Source organism: Apostichopus japonicus, chromosome 9 (assembly GCF_037975245.1).
Source record: "Apostichopus japonicus isolate 1M-3 chromosome 9, ASM3797524v1, whole genome shotgun sequence".
Lineage (NCBI taxonomy): Eukaryota > Metazoa > Echinodermata > Holothuroidea > Aspidochirotida > Stichopodidae > Apostichopus > Apostichopus japonicus.
The window spans coordinates 18,526,535-18,546,593 of record NC_092569.1 but is presented as its reverse complement, the minus strand read 5'-3'; the positions used below and the strand labels follow the sequence as shown (position 1 = coordinate 18,546,593).

The following is a 20,059-nucleotide window of genomic DNA, read 5'->3' as shown; positions in this document are numbered from 1 at the left end:
GTTCTACTTCCAATGTGATAGATACGTATATATATATATATATATATATATATATATATATATATATATATCCTTAAAAATTCTCCACAAAAAGGGGGTGAAGAGGTGATAGATACGTTTATAGTACTGATGTTTATTCCAAGTAACAAAATGACAACCTTATATCATGTTGTAATTAATATGATGTAAATATGGCAATACTTAAATAATAGCGAGCGTTAGACTGGGCCGCAAATCCCAATGTTATGTACAATGCAACCTCTGTTACCGTATGTTGTTATGGTAGGCTAGACCTAACCTTAACCTGACTACTACAGGAGATAGCCGAAAAGCCTGCACCAAAATTAACGACTAAGATTAGACGTTGGGATCTAACATGTCGTATGAAAACCGTTGGTTATATATTATGGGCCTAGTACAACTCAGTCAGCGAAAGTAAAAATAATCATGGAGACCAGGACCTGTACTACGCTGCACTCGGGGGGGGGGGGGATGTGTAGGCCTAACGTTAGGCATAGGCCTATGCTACTTAAATTTGCCAGTTATGACATGGGGCAGTTGAAGATAGGCCTAGGCCTACATCATATTTGCCTGAATGAGAGTTTAAGGCAATGCTTCACTAATGTAGCCGTAGCAATGTTTTGGTAAAAAAATAGGCATATTAAATTTCATCAACTATGAAAACATAGATATGTATTCCTATCAATATAGCACATATACGAAAGTGAAAACAACATAAACTGTATTTATCTTTGGGTTTCTGTTTTGTGACCTGTGTTCCAATTATAATAGCTCATAACATGCAGAACGGACGCAATACATTGTTGTGTAACAGTAATGCTGGCCCCATAAAGTATATCACTCGTCTATACAATGTGTCCAGATTTATATTTTAGTTCGCTTTCTTTAGCGTCTATGCGTCTGCTGAACTTCTACATCTGGTAACTAGAATTGCACTTAGAGTGAAACATTATATAACCACTATTACGAGTATAATTGCTTCTCTATAGTTGTGAGAATGAGTACGAGTAGGCTACACTAATCTCAGAGAGTGTGGTGTTAGCATTTAATGTTGTACTTTTATGTACACTCGACTCCCATTGAATGGTGACAAACCGTAATTTAGTGGAATTTTCTGGTGTGTTGATCTTTTAAATTTTGTTTTGTTTATTCTAGATCTGTCATACCACTTGGTCATACTACAAGGTAGGAATCGAACCCCGGATCTTCGTGTCACGTACCACTAAGCCACAGTGATTCTACTGGTGTGAATTCGTAGTGCAGGCTTTGTGTAACTCTCATAGAATATCAGTCCGCGAATACAAGTACAGGTACACATCCTTAAGTACTAGCTCCAGTACAGACAATTATGATAGCAATAAGAGCACCAAGTATACGGACTCGCTTCTAGAAAACAACGAAGCACAATAACATCACTATAACATTAAGCAGAGAAATATTTAACTCTGTAGTTAATGTGATATATCAATGTCCAATATAATTAATATATATATATATATATATATATTTACCGGGCACCTTGTAAAACACTTACCTGGGTAATCTAAGGAACAAGGAAATACTATTTATCCTGTGCGTGTAACGCATACCACTTAAAGAAAACTATTTAATTTTCCTCAGACTGTTCTTAGCGGCGTGACCGAGTTGGCAATAAAACAAATTAAAAAAAGGAAAAACAGGAAACCCACGATGAAAAAGCCGTGCAGTGCAAAATTAAGGCTTTAATAAGTTGTGTGTGCAAAATTGTTAATTTTTGTAGTTTCGACAACTACAAATAATTACCGTAGAATTTACAAGGATGTATTGTCACAGTTGTGCCTGTTTTAGTTGAAAAATGATACATTTACAACAATAAACAAGTATGGATGTCGAATCAAGTGAAAAGATCTCTTGGATTCAAGAAAACAAGTGATAATTTCCTCTGGCTAGTAGTATATTATCTCATTATATTTCAGGGGCGGCATAACAGGGGGCAAGGGGGAATTTCCCCCATCCCCACCTTACCTTGTGTTCTTTTATCGGACTTGATTGGTAGGCCACAGCGACACTGACAACTTCGCCATACTTTAATACTTCTTTATATGCCACGACACAGGCTATAAGAAAGATTGATCCATTTGGACGATTATCATTTCGATCCGAAACGCACTGTTGCTAGTATACTACTACTAGTACCAATGCAACTCTGGCAGGGGGTACGTGCCGGGGGCACGTGCCCCCGCTTTCTTCCAAAATGGCAAATGAAGTGTGCCCCTTTGATGAAGCACTGTCTTTTGGATATTTTAAGCCTTGGTTAATTTTAATATTTTAATTGAATTATCCACGTGCACGATAATAGTATTGATAGCATACTTACACATCATATATATTTCAGTGATATGGTTGGTGTGTACCATATTATAGCATAACCAGTGGTGGTTGTGGAATGAGAAAGTGCCCCTCTGATGTTGTGTTCCCCCACTTTTTGGAAGCTTCATACCACCCTGGTCACCGTTGATTATATGCATCGTTCCACACAGGTGCAGCTTTCCTCCAGAACTGCTGCTATCGATAACTCATACATCTCTCTTACTTAGTCTTGGTCAATTTTTGATTAGTCACAGGTTACATTGACTATTGGTTACTTTGTATGTCGCTAAATAAATCTGGCAACACTGTTATGCAGATAGCATAATTGCGTTTACAAATACACAACTATAGTACTGGGATATAACCTATAACAGGGATTTATCAAATTTGAAAAGTTCTCACACCGCCTCCCCTCCTGCAGGTTTGTCCCTCACTTTCAGACCTCTAATCCCACAGATGCCTTACTGCATTTAAGGTCATCAGTTATTCGTCTATAAAATAATAAATATTAGTTAATGCACCATAAATTATATTGCTTAATTGTCATGCCACTTCTGAGGTTTTAATAATTGCTTTATTTGTGTAGTTTAACGATGCCAAGAAATTAAAAATAAATATAACGTATGGTCTTGTATCATTTCAATACCTTTTAAGGTAATAACTTGTACCGTACTGTAATGGTGCCATGATATCTGAACATAAACCACGTGGAGCCATACCAATTTCCCCTGACAGGAATACTTATATCATAATAATATGTCTAAACGAATCAGTATGAGAATGGTTGCCTAGCACCACTGTATTATCCCGGTTCATTTCGTATCAGGCTTCATTGTCGCAGTATAGATTTGACATTCATTCCAACTTTATACTGCAAGAAGTAACTTTGTACAATGTTGTACTTGTTTAGAAGACATCGTGGAGGTTTAACCTCTCTGTTTCTCATCATTTTTATTTCCAGCAGCGTGTCTTCTCAAGAAGGGGTAAGCTTTTTCTTTTACTTTTATATTTCAGTTGTAACATCTGTAAAGTTAACGTTTCGACGTTTAAGCAGAACTCAATTGACTGTTTTCGATCGGCAATGTTAAACCTTGTTACACTCTCCTATTGTAATTTACTTTCACTTGAAATATTTAAGAGATAAAAATAATACTTTAAAAATGCTAACTAACAGTAATAATGAAGTCGAATTCGATGTAGTCACAAGTACTGGTTGTTAATTTATGGTTTCGCGTATTGAGTTTTCTATTAGTTAATCAAATAGTAGTATAGAACACATTTACCAAAGGGTATATTTTACATTATTCCCTTAATTTCTATAATAATGACTCTGTTCAAGAAACCATTAGACGGATTCTTTCAATTGAAGAATATATAATCAATTCATATAAGTTTAATGTGCTAAATATAGATACACTGTGAACTGTAAAATAAATTGTCGTTGAAAATAAGAAAATGCGGAGTATCTTAGTTAGCCGCGATTTATACTTAAAATACTTGAATTATTGCGTTTTTTCGTTGTTATAGAAACGTACTATTTTGACAGACACGGAGGAAATAGAAAGACAATTTCAATATTACAATAATATACCTATAAACACCATAAACAGAAAATCGTTGCTTTAATATAGGCTAATCTACCACAGCAAAATGATTTGACGAGGGTTATAACGTTAACGCAGTGTCTTACCTTTTAATTACCCCTACATTTTGTCTAATTCTTTACTGATTATTTAACATTTACACGGGTAAACCGAGACTTTCTTGTTTAAATGTCTATATTTGATGGCAACGGAGTTAATTAATAAATACTATTCAAAGACATTGGTTTACACAACAAACATTGTTATCTAACCAAATGCTTACATTGTAATTTTTACACTTAGATTAATATCTTCTTCAAATCAAAATCAAGCAAATGACAAAAGGTTCTTTATCAGTGTTGTGTAAGTGCTTTAATCAATAAATTTCATTGATCTTGAAAATCCCGATCCGACCCATAAACTGAATTTACTTTGAAAAGTCTAGATTTTTGCACAGAACACTGCTAATTATAGGAAAAAAAAACTGTTGACACCACTTCTGACACGTTGTTTTGATATGTTGATGTAAATATATTTAAATTCCCCTATTTTGCATTATAAAATGTTACAAAAAATTCAACAAAAGGGAAATCTTGATTACGCAGATTTAGTTTGCTAACATTTAATAACGAGGAAAAAAAAAGGAAAAGCAACAGTACATTTTCTGTCCGTCATTTAGAGATATCGAAGATTCAGTCGGTGCAATTTTGAATAGGTATCTGAGAATATTCAGCTTTGACAAACATCTGCCTTCTTGAAAACTTTAACTTTATCTTATAAACACCCAGTGGATATGGAAGAGACTTTTTTTTTAGTGTCACTAATTTGGTAAATGGAACAATCTTTATAAAATCATAGTCCATTCTGTCTCTGGGAACGCAGTTTAATGGTTGATTCTGTCACCCAAATTCTTCTTGATATACTTTATTGGAAAATCATTATAATATACCGTTGTAGTTTTCTTGCAAACAGTTATTGCTCAGGATGCCAATTCTTGAACTTAGAATACTCGTCGGAATATCACGATAATGTATCGAAGTAGTTTTTGACTTTTTGTCATTATTGTGTGAACAATTTGATTGAAAAAGTCATTACGCTGGATGCCTGCTTTTGAACTTAGAATCAGTGTTCTAATCAAGTCATTTTTTCAAGTCAACTCTAGTTATAAGACAATACATTTTGATATCTCATTATGAAGTCAACCTTAAGGTCATGAACAGTTACTTTAGTTACATGATAATTGATAAATGCCTGTCAATTTCATTTGTCGTCTATGCCCAGTCAACGTTTTTTTTTTTCAAAATTTAAAGGACAATGTTTAAATTAACAATTCTACAAAATACTTAGTTAAAATTACGAAATAATGGTATCATTTTCTTAGAGGGAGTTTCTTCTCTAAAGTTAATGATGAAAACTAACGGTTAACAAACCGCTGAAATAATCTTCAAACGATTAGCGTATTGTTTACATGTTGTTCTTTGTAATATCAAAAAGCGTTCTTTGATCTGGCAAAAATGTTTAATCTACCTTTTCATAGAATGTTTCGTAAGCTCTAAAGATGCATAGTCGATAAAAGAAAACTGTTCTAATTCCGTTACATTAAATACGCTGTCGACTTATTTAACTACTTAACTAGTATCATTTATTTAGTTTGTGTACTAAATTAATGTAATTGAACAATGGCAACAAAGAAAATCAAAAGATATACTAACTTTACTCATCCAAACGTTGCTGTTGTTAGAATTGTCATTTGATTTAATCGCTGATGTCGTTGTCAGTTTGTTGTCGCTACAATTTTTTTTCATTATTGTCAGATTTATCCCAAATATCTGTTAATCAAAAAAAAAAAAGAACTTGTTCCGTTAATAATCACGATCATTTAATGTGTGTGAAGTTTATTTATTTTTTTTATTGCCAGTACGAAGAACAAATTCCATTTGATCACAATTTGCGAATACATAATGCAGATGTGAAATTATTTATATGAAATTGTTTCATGTTAATTAATTAAATTAAACAATTTACAAGAAAAATATGTTATTATGAAGATTCTCACGGTTCTTTTATATAATTATGTTTTCTACAATTATTCTATCGAACGTTATTATACATTAGAACCAAATCTTTATTAACCAATAGGTCTCCTTAAAAAAAATATGTTTTAAACTATAAAAGTCATATCAAGAAGGTGATACCTAATGGGCATATAGTAAATGTTCATTGTCTAGAAGAAATTGATGGGCATAAAAACAACCTGAATGTATGGGATATTAAAACAAAACAAATTATGTTTTCAAGACAATGCTAAACTCAAACCTTAACTTTCATCGTTTTTGTTTTGTACTGAGAGAAGTGACATCTTTATCGGATGACTTTTAATCTTCAATATTCACCTGAATTCACGTAAAAATTAAACTGCTGATCATACTTATTATCTCACTCCTCTACAACTCAACCAAGCTTTGTCGTATCTATATGGTTTTTCTTTTTGTCTTCAATAAACGACAGCTATATACTAATACAGATACATGACTGAGTCAATAACTCTTCTATAACTTGTCCTAAAATAACAATCAGCTGTGTAAAATGTTGTAATTGATATATGAGAAAATAAAAAACAGACTTACCTTAACATAGGACAATGAAAAATAAGAAAAATGTAACGTTGACATATTTTACTATATAGCTGTACCCTGTATTTATTGGACGATCATTGTTAATAAATATGTTTGACCTTATTTTAGCCGGAACGTCAAAGGAGCATTAGTGACTACGGAGACCAAACGTTAAGTAAGTGTTTCTATCATAGTAAAAACTTCAAAACGTTATCAACGTTGTAGCATTTTCTTACTCTTATCTGCTCTCCCTTCTCCCTTCTTCCTTCTCCCTTCTCCCTTCTCCTTCCGTTTGCTCCAACCACAAGCTAATCTCCAAAGACAGTGAAAGTAATATTGTTTGTCTTTAAGATACAACTATATCATAACATTTTGAGAATTTCCAAAAAATTATGAACGTATATGATATACAAATCGTTTGGGAAGTATCGTCAAAGATATTATATGTTGTTAACATAACTAATGTGAGTATAATAAGTACTATTTAACTTCAAAGAATGTTCATTTCAAAGAATGTTAATTTCTAAAGAAAATTAATTTCTAAAGAATGTTAATTCTAAAGAATGTTTCAAGTTAATTTCTATCATATTAAAAACTTCATAACGTTAACAACGTTGTAGCAACGTTATAGCAACATTGTAGCATTTCTATCATGTTAATTTCTATCATATTAAAAACTTCAAACGTGTAAAACGTTGTAGCATATTCTTAGCCGTATCTCCTCTCCCTTCCCCTTCTCCTTCGCCATTGCCCCAACCACAAGCTAATCTCCAAAGACGAGTGAAAATAATATTGTTTGTCTTTAAGATACAACTATATCATAACATTTTGAGAATTTCCAAACAATTATGAACGTATATAATATACGTATCGTTCGGGAAGTATCGTCAAAGACATCATATGTTGTTAACATAACTAATGTGAGTATAATAAGTATTATTTAATTTTAAAGAATGTTAATTTCAAAGAATGTTAATTTCTAAAGAAAATTAATTTCTAAAGAATGTTAATTTCTAAAGAAAATTAATTTTTAAAGAATGTTAATTCTAAAGAATGTTTCAAGTTAATTTCTATCTTATTAAAAACTTCATAACGTTAACAACGTTGTAGCAATGTTATAACAACATTGTAGCATTTCTATCATGTTAATTTCTATCATATTAAAAACTTCAAACGTGTAAAACGTTGTAGCATATTCTTACCCGTATCTCCTCTCCCTCTCCCTTCTCCTTCCCCATTGCCCCAACCACAAGCTATACTCCAAAGACGAGTGAAAATATTATTGTTTGTCTTTAAGATACAACTATATCATAACATTTTGAGAATTTCCAAACAATTATGAACGTATATAATATACAAATCGTTCGGGAAGTATCGTCAAAGATATCATATGTTGTTAACATAACTATTGTGAGTACAATAAGTACTATGTAACTTCAAAGAATGTTAATTTCTTTAAAGATAATTTTTTTACTTTAGTAGTTTATGATGTATCGGAAAACGACATTCGCTAAAAAAAAATATATTGATCGTCTTTAAAATGCGGTTTTCAATTTGATATGTATTCTTTAAATGCTTAACTTACCAAATTTTTAGGGATATTAGATAAAACGTGTGATTTCTTTAAAAACCAAAATGGAAAATGTTTGAAATAATACAGACCAGCACGTAATAGTAACTAGATTTTAAAATCACATCTACGTAATTGCCCATGCCAAACTTTTATACCGATACAGGAAATGACGCAAGTGGTTGTGAACATTGACAAAGTAAACACTAAAAGTAGGCTACGTGATCTCGGTTGTCACACAAGTGTCTCCGAAGTTATGAAACCTCTTAGCTTGATGTGAGGTATGCTTATGTTGTGATACATTGTCCCTTTAGCGTCATCTTTCTTCCTCTACCAACGTGCTGAATACCCACGAGACTGCCTTGAAGTGCTAAGCCAATGTCTATCGTCTAGAAACGATGGTGTTTACGTCATCAAACCAGACGGCTATCTCGAACCTTTTGAAGTATATTGTAACAACAGTCTAGGTGATGGCGGATGGACGGTAGGTGTTGTCTTGCGTACTAAGTCTGTTGTGTTTTCATTGCAAGATTTTTCACCACAATTGATAGTATTCTTGTTAAATTAATACATTTCTCATACTACAGAACTGTTCATATTGTTATGATGAAAATATATAAAGTTGATGTTACACAGTAGGTTTGACAAGCTTTACACAATATTTATGTATTACAAAAAGAAGTTGGTCGAATCATTTGTCATGCTCCTTCGCAAAAGCAGCCTGAACCATACTTAAATTCCAACATCGTTTCCCAATACGTTTTAATACACCACATATTCCTGACTTAAATAAGAATACTATATTGGCGAATGATAACGAAGCTCGTATATTTGTAATATTTATACGTTGTTTATATTTTTCGGATCGTTTGTTGTGATTTGTAAATTATTTTAATTTGTTTTCATGATCACATTCTTTTCTTCCTGCAGGTTGCTTGTTCCATGTTTCAGTATAGTTTTACCTTCTTTTTTCTCACTAGTCTTACAGCTAATAGCTAGCGGTCTTGCAATTCAATCATATTTGATATTTTGATGTTTCCAATTATTTCAACAGGTCATACAGAGACGAGAGGATAATTCAATCAACTTCAATCGTACGTGGGACGAATATGAAAATGGTTTTGGTTTCCTGGCTCGTGAATTTTGGCTCGGCAATGAAAAGATATCCTACATCACCAATCAGAGGAAATATCATCTCCGCATGGATATAACTACAGAATCCGGTTGTTCATTCTTCGTAACGTATGAAACTTTCCGCATCAGTGACAGCTTCAGTCATTACAAACTGGTTAGCACTGGAGAGTACACCGGAGCAGCAGGTGGGTTATTAAACTGATAAACTTCTTAACTGGACACGTTTCTCGTCCGAACTGAAAGTTAATATATCTGCGAACCGTTAAACAGTGAAATTAAAATATGCAATTTTGCTGATCACACATGTATCAGTTACTTGATAATATTAACATGTTTGGCCTGTAGTGTGATACAGAGAAGGATATTCCGCTTACTAACGATATGCTTCCCACCTCAACCAAGCTGATATCCATGCATAAACCGATATCTTCAGGAGAATGAGCTCGTTGTTATATTTAATATTCATTTTGCAGCATCTGAATTTTTCCCCCATTTTCACTTAGTAGGGCCTTGCTATCAAGCATTCAGCTCAGACGTAGTTTCTTCATAAATCGATGTATTTTGTTCATCCAGTAGAGGCAGAGAGTGGTTTGCTATTTATTTCATTGTTTTATTTAGATATGTCATTTTAACTGTGAAGCATGTTTAGCATTCTTATACAAATCAAAAATGTATTTACGAACATGACGTGTTATTGAGATGATTGATCATCAGGTACTTTTCATTAAGCTCTCCTTTTTCTATTTCGTAACGTTATCGTTATTCCTATTCCATTCCAGACACAAACTTCGAGTGGTGTCCTACCAACAAGGTTGTCAACAGGTGTAAATGCGAAGGTTCATGCGCCGATCCTATATGCACCGAATCATGCTCTAGCACACCCACTTGCGTTTGTCCCGATGGGTTTTTGATGGACGGGGAAGACTGTATACCTAGAGAGGACTGTGGTTGCTTCATAGAGGAAGCAGAGAACGGTCAAGGAGTAGTTCTAGCAGTAAGATATCATTCCTAATTGTTTACGTATCAAACTTATTTACAATAAGGAGAAATGCCCGATAAAACAGTTATTATGGTGCTTGAAATGATCAATTTTAAGAACGTCAAATCTTTACCATGCAGCTGCTCTAATTTTATGAAGAAATGTCACCTATTGCACTGCTCATCATGCCTCGACATGGAACATTGAGTATTCCCATTGAAGGAAATTAGTATTACATGGCCCCGTTCCACAAAGACTAACTTACGCTTGATCTTAAGATCAAACTTAAGTTCGATTCTCATGCGATTGATCGTAGCGTAAGTTCGATCGTTAAGTAGCGTTCCACAAAATCAAACTTACGCTACGCATGATTTTAATTAATATTTGGTTAGTGGACGAGGCTACTGTGACCTTTCGTGACCTCAAATCACTTGTGTCTCCGAAGTTTTGACACGGCGAACAACCTGTCGGCGCATTATATGTCATCAAAATGGTGAGTAAATATCAGATAAATGTGTCAGAATAAACATTTAACCACAATCTTTACAAGAATAACCTTTGCCATATTTTATTGCATTGGTTCGTTGTGTGTTACGACTCAAAAACATTGAAAGATCGTCCGTTGACCGCATTTTATCTGCCAACTCGGTAGTCTTTGCGTACGTTAAATTAGTTTAATACAGGCAGTCAGTGTTATATGTAGGCTATGTACTAGAGCCCAGAGGAATACCCGGGACAACGTTAGGCCTGCCTACGTCTTTTCTAAAGTTTAGGCCTAGCAGTAACACAAATTTATATAAGCAAATGACTACTGTATAAAGGATAAACTACATAAGTAAACGCCTATATTATTACACGGACGACTTAGGCTTAGTACTACAAGACTATACAGTATACTTAGGCCTATAACGGTACCCGGCTAATGATTACCAGTGGGATCATTGACTGATATTGATAAATTGTCACAATTTCGTACAAAGGAACTCTGTATGAAGTCCATACTAAAAAGAGAGGTATAGTTATTGCACTTGCACCCCTTATAGGCTTAATTCTGAACAAAAGTGAAAGTCACCTAGCTAGCCTAACCTTTTTTTAATGTCCACAAAACAAAATAAAAGCAGTAATAGCCTAGGTCTTCAGGGCCTAACCTACCCTAAAGTCTGAGTTGTATACCCTATGTTTCTTTTGGCTGAACTTGAGCTGACCGGGAGTTTACATCCTTAGTGATGTAAGTGATTTATTTTGGATTGTTTCAGTCTAGGCCTAAAGCATTGTTAAATCGGAAGTCGACATTTTGAAAGGCAACACTGCAGGTAAACAGGGCTTTTGTTATTATAGACCTTCCTTGCTAGGTGCACACAATGCAAGCAACTTTATCTGCCCACTTAGCCAAGGCCAGAGTAGCTAAGTCGAGCTGGGACTCTACTACAAAATACAAACACGTTTTAAGTGATCATATTTCAAGGGACATGGCTTGAGAAGTAATTACAATTAAAGCTGTTCAATGGGATGAGCAGCTGTGTGTGCTTGCCTATAGCCATTGACTGTTGGAACTCAAAATAGAGGTCATGGGGTTTATCCTGGTATTACCAAGGCTGGCTCATTAAGTTTTGAGCACAGTGTTCTTGAGTCGTTAATGATAACTTGACAATTTTCACAGTAACCATTTTTCCTAGTCTAACTCAAAAGAAAGAAATCCAGGAAGAAAATTTTTCCCAGCAAGAAATGTTTATTCTTTGCCAGTTTGTCAAAGAAAATCGTGATAAATTGTTTGGTCGAGCTGGACATTGCTTCTGAACTAAAAATGAAGTGGTCAGATTTGAAGATTTTGGCCAAAAAATATCAAAGAGCTAAACATGCAACAGGTAAATAGCATTTATGGGCACCTCACATCCATCACATTTTTCTTGACACATAGTAAAATCCAAATTGATAAACAATGTTCATATCATTTTATTTTAGGTGGAGGGCCAGCAGCTGTATACTGTACAGCCCTGTCTACGAGGCCCTGCTCTGGGGACATCAAAGACCGACCCTTTGGCTGCTTTTTAAGCGAGTCATCACAGGTATAATTTATTTTTGATATACATGTTAAAAGACCCAATTTGAATTTGAATACAAGAAGCCTATGGTTTTTGGTGGAGGTTAAAGGTCATTTGTGATCACCAGAAGTCAAATTGTGAAAGCCTAGAAAAACTTACAGCACTCCAACTTAATATCATGCACAATATGTTTTTGGTACCCTTGATGAATAATTTTGAAAAAGATAAAGGGAATAAAAAGGAAAAATAGTTACCTTTTTCCAAAGTGAAAAAAGCGTTTCACAGAATTTTAATTTATATGCAATTATTCTATTGTTACATCTTATAAAGAGGACGGCATCCATAATGGAAGGGTTAAAGGAGTATCTTGTAATTGATCAATTGTTTTCATTTGCTCTATTCACAGGATTCACATGCACCAACAGAAATGTCACCAAACAGGCAGTCAACCCATGCCCCAACAGTTCATTCCAGGCCAAAGAAGCCAGTTATAGTGTCTCACTGTTATAATTACACAGCCTACACTATAGTGTAGGCCTACTCTTCTACGTGGAATATAGGCCTATTGGGTTTTTTTACTTATGTAGCTTTATTGCATATACAAGTGAACTACTTCTTGAATAGGAAAACCATCTGAGAGGGAGTTGTAGATAATATTAATGATCAAGTATTGTACACTGCCTTTCCAACCATCTTTGAGTTGAATGTAATTTCTGAACCGTTCATTATGTAACAGCATTGTAGGTCAACTTTAGATACTTATTTTTAGCTTGTAAACTATCTGCCTTAGATATTAAATTTCTATCGGGTGTATACTACTGGAACTAAATTGATGGTCAACATAACTTAAATGTCTGCCCTTTTGCTAAGATCATGTGTACAGTAGTATCTGTTCTCTTTCGAGGGGAATGGTTATGCACACCCGACGATGGTCACACAGTCACAGTTCCGATGCAAGGAGACTAGGGTTGAGAGCGGATCAGTCGTTCGGTAGTTTGGTGTTCGTGCCCAGGTTCTTTCCTGGGCGACTTTTTCTTAAAAAGTATATAACTTAAATAAAATTCAAAATGCGATTTAAAGTTATGTTAGAATGTCAGAACTGTTTTTTTTTGCTCGAATGCATGTGGTATTTGAAAATGCAAAATGTTTGGTTGACATGACATTCAAATTCTTTGCTGACACTATATACAGCCAAAACTAATTTGCCTCGTTTTAAGTAAACAAGGATAGGGGAAGAGTTTTGGTTCTATTTGCATGCCATCGCCAAGCAGACATCAAAATTTGTTCTTGAGCTGGCTGTTGAAATGCTCAATTTTGGCTTGTGTCCTTGTCTGAGCACTGCAATTAAAGACAGTGGCATAGGAAGGTACTTTTGATTGGGGGGGGGGGGCTGAAGACTGATGGCCGGCCCGGGGGAGGGATCTAGGGGGCGGGGGTGTCCCACTCCCCTTTGGAATTTTTTTGCATTTCCAGGTGGCCTCAGATGAAATTTGGTGCAATATAGCACACTTCAACACCTACTCCATTCTGTAAATAATTTTGCTTTTTCACCTGGCCTTTTGGTGCTTCAAATGGAATTTTTCTGCCAAAATGTTCTGAGTAAAATGACGAATGTTACATATCATTTATTGAGAAATGAAAAAGGGGTTTTCTGACTTGCGAAGCGGGGGGGGGGGGCGGAATGATACTTCTGCCCCACCATATATTTCACTGGGGGCTCGCGCCCCCAGCCCCCCACCCCGGTTCCTACGCCCTTGATTAAAGAATAACTATAACTTTGAAGACAGCTGTTTATTTCATTGTTCACTATTAAGTAATTTATGTCTATTTTTGTCCGTATGGTGAACTACAATATACAGTAATAACTGATACTATTGAGTTTGTGATTTTGTGTGTGTGCTTTTTGGACAAATCGAAAGCGGTATATAAATAGATACCATATAGATATGATACCATACCTCGATATGTTTTGGTTTTTATAAGCTTACTTATTGAATGAGGTCTCTTCGAGTTCTGAATAGGCGTCATCAACCACGGCTGTAGAGGATAACCATAGTCCCCAAGAAGTATCCCTTGAAGTTGGTGGTCCTCAAACTGATTGCATGTCTACCTGTACAGCTAACAAGTACATACTCATCCGGCCCATAGTTACAACCGCGGATTCCAGTCAATGTCCCATATACTGTACCCACAACCTGCGGAAATCCTGCTACCAAAAAATAAATCCCTCGAGCCTTGGTCACAGAGGCTGGAGTGGTTAGGAACTGAATTTCATTTCGGATTTGAACCAATGCTCTTGTAACCCTCCTCAATGCCCGTGAGGCAGATGACTTGCTGCATCCGTGTATAGAGGCACACTCTGCTAAGGCACTTTTTGATCGTAATTCATGAAATCTTAGTGCATTGATAACCTGCAAACTGGCCGACAGAGCCCTACTTCTGTTGGTGGGATGTTCTAACTTGGCCAAATTCATACAGCCTAGCCTAGTAAACCTTTATCTTTGGTATCATTATAAAGTTCAAAAGGCTGCCGTCTGTCTCTAAAAATTCTCTCTCTTGGTAGAATTCGACGATAAATTCGATAATTACGTTGTTGACCAGCTTGCTGATACAAATATAACGCCATTTGTGCACAAGTATATACAATTTACATTTTATTACATCTACATGTAAACAGTAAGAAACTAAACAAATTGTATATCAATTGCTTACCATAGCAAAGTATCATACTTACGAATGATCTGGATCACTACTTAAAGTTACGCATGATCGGATCGAACTTACGCTTGATATCAAGCGTAAGTTTCTTTGTGGAACGGAGATAAGTTTGATACCAAACTTACGCTCGATCAGCTGACTTACGCACGATCGATCAAACTTAAGATCAAGCGTAACTCTTTGTGGAACGGGGCCCATATATACTTAAAAATGTTCACCGTTTTATCTCGTTAGGAAGTTGAAGTATATGTGAACCCTTCCTGTACCAAACGATGGTCTTGCAACAACGGTCTGTTAAGCTGTGATGACACATACCGATGTGGTCCCAATGGTAACTGTGAGGTACGACAAGGGATATTTCAGTGTTACTGTGACACAGGGTACACGGGCGACGGAGTCCGGTGTTTTTACACAGACTGTGGTGGATTAAGAGGAGAAATATCGAATAGCATCCAAAGTATACAACCAGCTGGGCAAGATGTGTCATTTCAGGTCACGTGCGATGTCACAGATGGAGGAGGCTGGTTGGTATGTAACTGATTGTCCATTCATGTGTTTGGTATTTCAAGGTTTAATATTGATAATGTTCCATGCATTTAAATTTCGTAGTAATTGTTGTACTTTTTATCAGTTTCACAACTGATTATAGAAGGAAATGCAGTGGTCCATCTGGACGCTATAAGATATTAAATCTCACCAAATCTCACCTCATCTTAACTTTGAAACTTAGTCTAAAGCGGTTCCTGTCTTAATGTTAGTGAACTGGGATAGTGTAGTTGAGGGTCTATTAAGTTGATGGATTTTTGTTTCCTGTATCGTGAAAAACCTTTCTGATATGAATATTTCAGTAATTTTAGCATAAGTATTTTTTAAAGTTAGTCTAGATTATATTCGATCAAATTGGAGAGTCATGTATATTAATGGAGTCAAAAGATTAATGGAGTTATATTTATAATGTACAATTGGAGTTGCCTAGACACGTTGCTATTGACATGTCTAATTCGTGTTTATTTGAAAAGAAACTGCATTGCAGGAAGAGATTTTCAAATCGATATTCGATCCTAAATTCATTTCATCATATGCATGAAAATACAAGCTCCACTACTACCGTTGGAGAAGCAACAACATTTTTTTAACTTTAACATCTGAATTAATACCAAGTTTATGAAAATGTATGATAACCCTTGTAGCAATGTAGTTACCGTTCATTCAAGATCGATAACCAGCTTTTTTAATGATTAAGTCCTTCTTCTTTTAATTACTGAACTGACAGGTTTTTCAACGCCGTGTTGATAGTAGTGTCGACTTTTACCTATACTGGGACGATTACAAAGATGGTTTCGGCGACTTCGATGGAAATTTCTGGCTTGGAAATGACAAACTTGCAGCGTTGACGAGCCAAACACAATATGAGCTAAGAATAGACTTTGTTTCCAAATCTGGAGAACATTACTATGTAAAGTACAGTTCCTTCAGTGTAGGCAATGAGGGAACTAACTACTTACTCAGCGTCAGTGGTTATGACTCTTCCAGTACAGTAGGTGAGTTGTTCTTCTTCTTTCCCAACTACATTTTATAATGTGATTTGTAAGGTAGTCAATTAAAATAATAGCCAAATGACCTATTATTGAACGGACTTCTTTCAATGATTATGAAAAATTTGTAATCGCTATATATATTAATAACAATGTGATTAGCCATTTAAAGTCTGTAGTTTTGGCATATTCGACTATAGACTTTAACTACGTTTAAATCATCTGGAAAGTTACCACAGGCTAGATGCTTTATAGATAGACAGATAAACAAAACTCTAATGAGAATCCACTATTAACTTTACATTAAGAAGAAGTTAATATCATACGTACGGTAGCAGCTATATGTGCTGTAAATTAAACTAGGCTACCATATTTATATTTCATTGTACGTAACAGCGTCAATTAAACATTAATTCACGGCATCGAGATGACTTGATGTATCCAAGATCGGGCGAATGATGGATAAACCTCGTAGGTGTTTATTTTAAATGTGACTATTCGTCGTAGCACCACATTCAATCGATCAGGCTGGACTTATTTAATATGGTTTTAGCATACCGTAACTTTGATTTGGTAACGGCTGCAACCTGTCCTTTTAATTTAGGTTTCAAATTTTCAGAAAGAAACAATCAACCGATAGTCTAGCAATATCATATTTCAAAATATTATCACTTTGGGTCCACAATGGTGAAATTGGCATCATGATTTATCAAGAAAGAGAGAGAGATTATTAATATTTGAAATATCCAGAGTGTTATAACTAAAAATAACGAAGTAAATAAACCGGCTTAATGTCATACCGTCATCGTTATGCAAAAGAACTATAATGTAAAAAGTTAATTTCATTTAGTTTCATATAATGAACGATATACAAGCACGTATTCAACTAACTGTCTCATGTAAGCACACTAAGTGGCTCATGCCGATAGCTATCCCGAACACACGATCACATTATCACACAAAGGTGTGTTGTTTTTTTCCTACAAATTATTAGTACTATAACAAATATTGGAGCAACATAACAGGCAATATGTACCAGTGGCGTAGGAAGGTACTTTTGAGTGGGGGGACTGAAGACGGATGGCCGGCCTGGGGGAGGGGTCTAAGGGGAGGGGGTGTCCCCCTCCCCTTTGGATTTTTTTTGCATTTCCAGGTGGCCTCAGATGCAATTTGGTGCAATATAGCACACTTCAACCCACCCACTCCATTTTGTATATAATTTTGCCTTTTCACCTGGCCTTAGATGCAATTTGGTGCTCTAAATGAGATTTTTTTCTCATTTGGAAATGAAAAAGGGGTTTTCTGACTTGCGAAGCGGGGGGAGGAATGATACTTCCGCCCCTCCACATTTTTCACTGGGGGGGCTGGCGCCCCCCCAGCCCCCCGGTTCCTACGCCCTTGATATGTACACACACCATATCTTCTCTATTTACCACTACGTATACAAAATGCTGAGATGTATGCGCGATGACATGATTAGATCTGTCACAACATCACACAAAATCTCATACAGAGTACAGCTCGTGGTTACAACAAAATATAGAAAGATAATATGAATAGCAAACCTGTCAGATTGTAATAGTTAATAGCTCCATAAACTGACCAGTCAATATTTTATAATACTATCAGCATTGTAATATGTATCGCCCTCATTTCGTTCTATAACTGTTCATGATTTCATACTCTTTATTCTTCTTACCTAGGTTACGACGCTATGACTTATAGCAATGGTGCTGAATTCTCTACACGAGAAGAGGACAACGACGATTATTCATATTATGGTTATGCCGATTCTTATAGTAGCGCATGGTGGTGCGGTTATTATAATAATTGTTATTGTGACCTCAATCGACCGTACACTGTATCATATACCATTTATTGGTATAATTTCCCTGGCGGTAATTACAACATAAGGTCAACAGAAATGAAAATACGGCCTCGAACCTGATGAAGTGTTGAAGAAACCAAGCGAACAAAACGTACAAAAGACATTTTGTGGATGTTTTTCGTTCAAAAACCCTCCTCACTTACACTGTGAATAACCTATTCAACAGTGATTCCATAATACAACTAGTTTTGTACTTAAGTATACCCTACTGCAAGGATCCAAAATCCTGAAAAATTCCATACGTTTGCGACATTACTTGCGATGAACCTCTCTGGCCAGAGTATTCCAGATAACAATGAAATAAATAAATTCATTCATCCACGTGGTTTGTAGAGCCTCTGATATAGAAAAGAAATTACCAAAACATATTATTGCCATTTAAGTTGACACCATGATGTCGTTGTTATTGACGGTTATTTTCCCGACTATATGGTAAACCCTCTTTGTATTGGTAGGCTAACATCTTGAAGCCTCATTTTTTATTTTGGAGTTATGATTCTAACACAGAAAAGATTAGATTTGGTAAATGTCTTTGGAGTGACTCGTGTAGCCGATACCTACTATGCGGTTTCCATGAACGTGGTGAATTTGTTTCTTTACTGTATTTTTAGACAATAAGATGCATTGCAAGTGAACACAGAACGAGACAACTTTATTTTAAAAAAAATTTCGGGAGATAAATCTTGTAGCAAACTGTGCACACAAACATAACCATGAGACACATGTTCTTATAATGCAGTAGATTTCCAAATGGAATTTAATCAGTTTAAACACTTAAAAATCAGTGTTGCCGGACAACTACCCCCGGATAAATACCCCCTCTGACATAAACCCCCCGGACTCATACCCCAGGGACAAGTAACCCCTAGCAATCATCCCCCCTAACAAAAAACCCCGAAGACGAATACCTCCGAGGACAACTACCCCCCCAGACAATTACCCCGCGGTCATACACACCGAGGACAAATACCCCGAGGATAAGTATCCCCAGACAATTACCCCCCCCCCCCCCGGACAAGTGCCCCCGAGGACAATTACCCCCAACCCCCGGCAATTACCTTCCGGATTACACCGGCACAGATACCTGACCCAGGTTACTAACCAACTAAACGAGATTACGCTCAAGTCCCCACCCCCAACCCACCGAGCCCGTAAACCAAGCGGACCTTCAGCTGGTGAACCCCGTAGTACGAAAGCCCATTAGGGCCATGAAAGAAAATTTTGAGATGCTTCTCGATGATAATCAATCCCATTCTCAGCGGAAGACCCCTTGACACCAACCTCATACCGATAAGCCATTCTCACAACATACAGGTATCATAATGAAACAAAAACTGTTAGCAAACTCATGAGTATCCACTAAATAGCCCGTTTAAGAGAATGTGTTAAAGTAAGGGGGCCTGACGTTTCGATCCTAGCAGGATCTTTTCCAGGGGCTGAATGACAAAAGTAATAGAAACTACAAGGGACTAAAATACATAATACAGATATATAGCACAACATACAGGGATGACAGAAGGGAGTTATGTCTTTTGGTAAGCCGAGTAACAGATTGGGTGCAATTTCCGTTGTCTTTGAGGTAACGGAGAAGCTCTATTTTATTTATATATTTCTTTATATTAACA

The 20,059-nt window shown here is 35.9% G+C and overlaps 2 protein-coding genes across 2 annotated transcripts in view; one reads left to right on the top strand and one right to left on the bottom strand.

Moving 5' to 3' along the window:
* The window catches only part of LOC139974237 (fibrinogen-like protein A), a 77,452-nt gene that overhangs the window by 4,951 nt on the left and 52,442 nt on the right, over nt 1-20,059 (bottom strand). The window lies entirely within an intron of this gene.
* Nucleotides 3,249-18,764, top strand: LOC139974227 (uncharacterized). Its single transcript, XM_071981233.1, has 8 exons — nt 3,249-3,353; nt 6,698-6,743; nt 8,453-8,622; nt 9,193-9,457; nt 10,052-10,266; nt 15,246-15,539; nt 16,285-16,552; nt 18,250-18,764. The coding sequence occupies exons 1-8, from the start codon at nt 3,264-3,266 to the stop codon at nt 18,492-18,494; spliced, it is 1,593 nt and encodes a 530-aa protein (XP_071837334.1). The 5' UTR covers nt 3,249-3,263; the 3' UTR covers nt 18,495-18,764.

What these genes read in the sequence shown, in the direction of transcription:
- LOC139974227 (XM_071981233.1), top strand. Translation starts at nt 3,264, where the DNA reads ATGTTGTACTTGTTTAGAAGACATCGTGGAGGTTTAACCTCTCTGTTT. An exon ending in TAGGTGATGGCGGATGGACG is followed by an intron (nt 8,623 to 9,192) that starts GTAGGTGTTGTC and finishes TTATTTCAACAG; the next exon opens with GTCATACAGAGACGAGAGGA. An exon ending in TGACTCTTCCAGTACAGTAG is followed by an intron (nt 16,553 to 18,249) that starts GTGAGTTGTTCT and finishes CTTCTTACCTAG; the next exon opens with GTTACGACGCTATGACTTAT.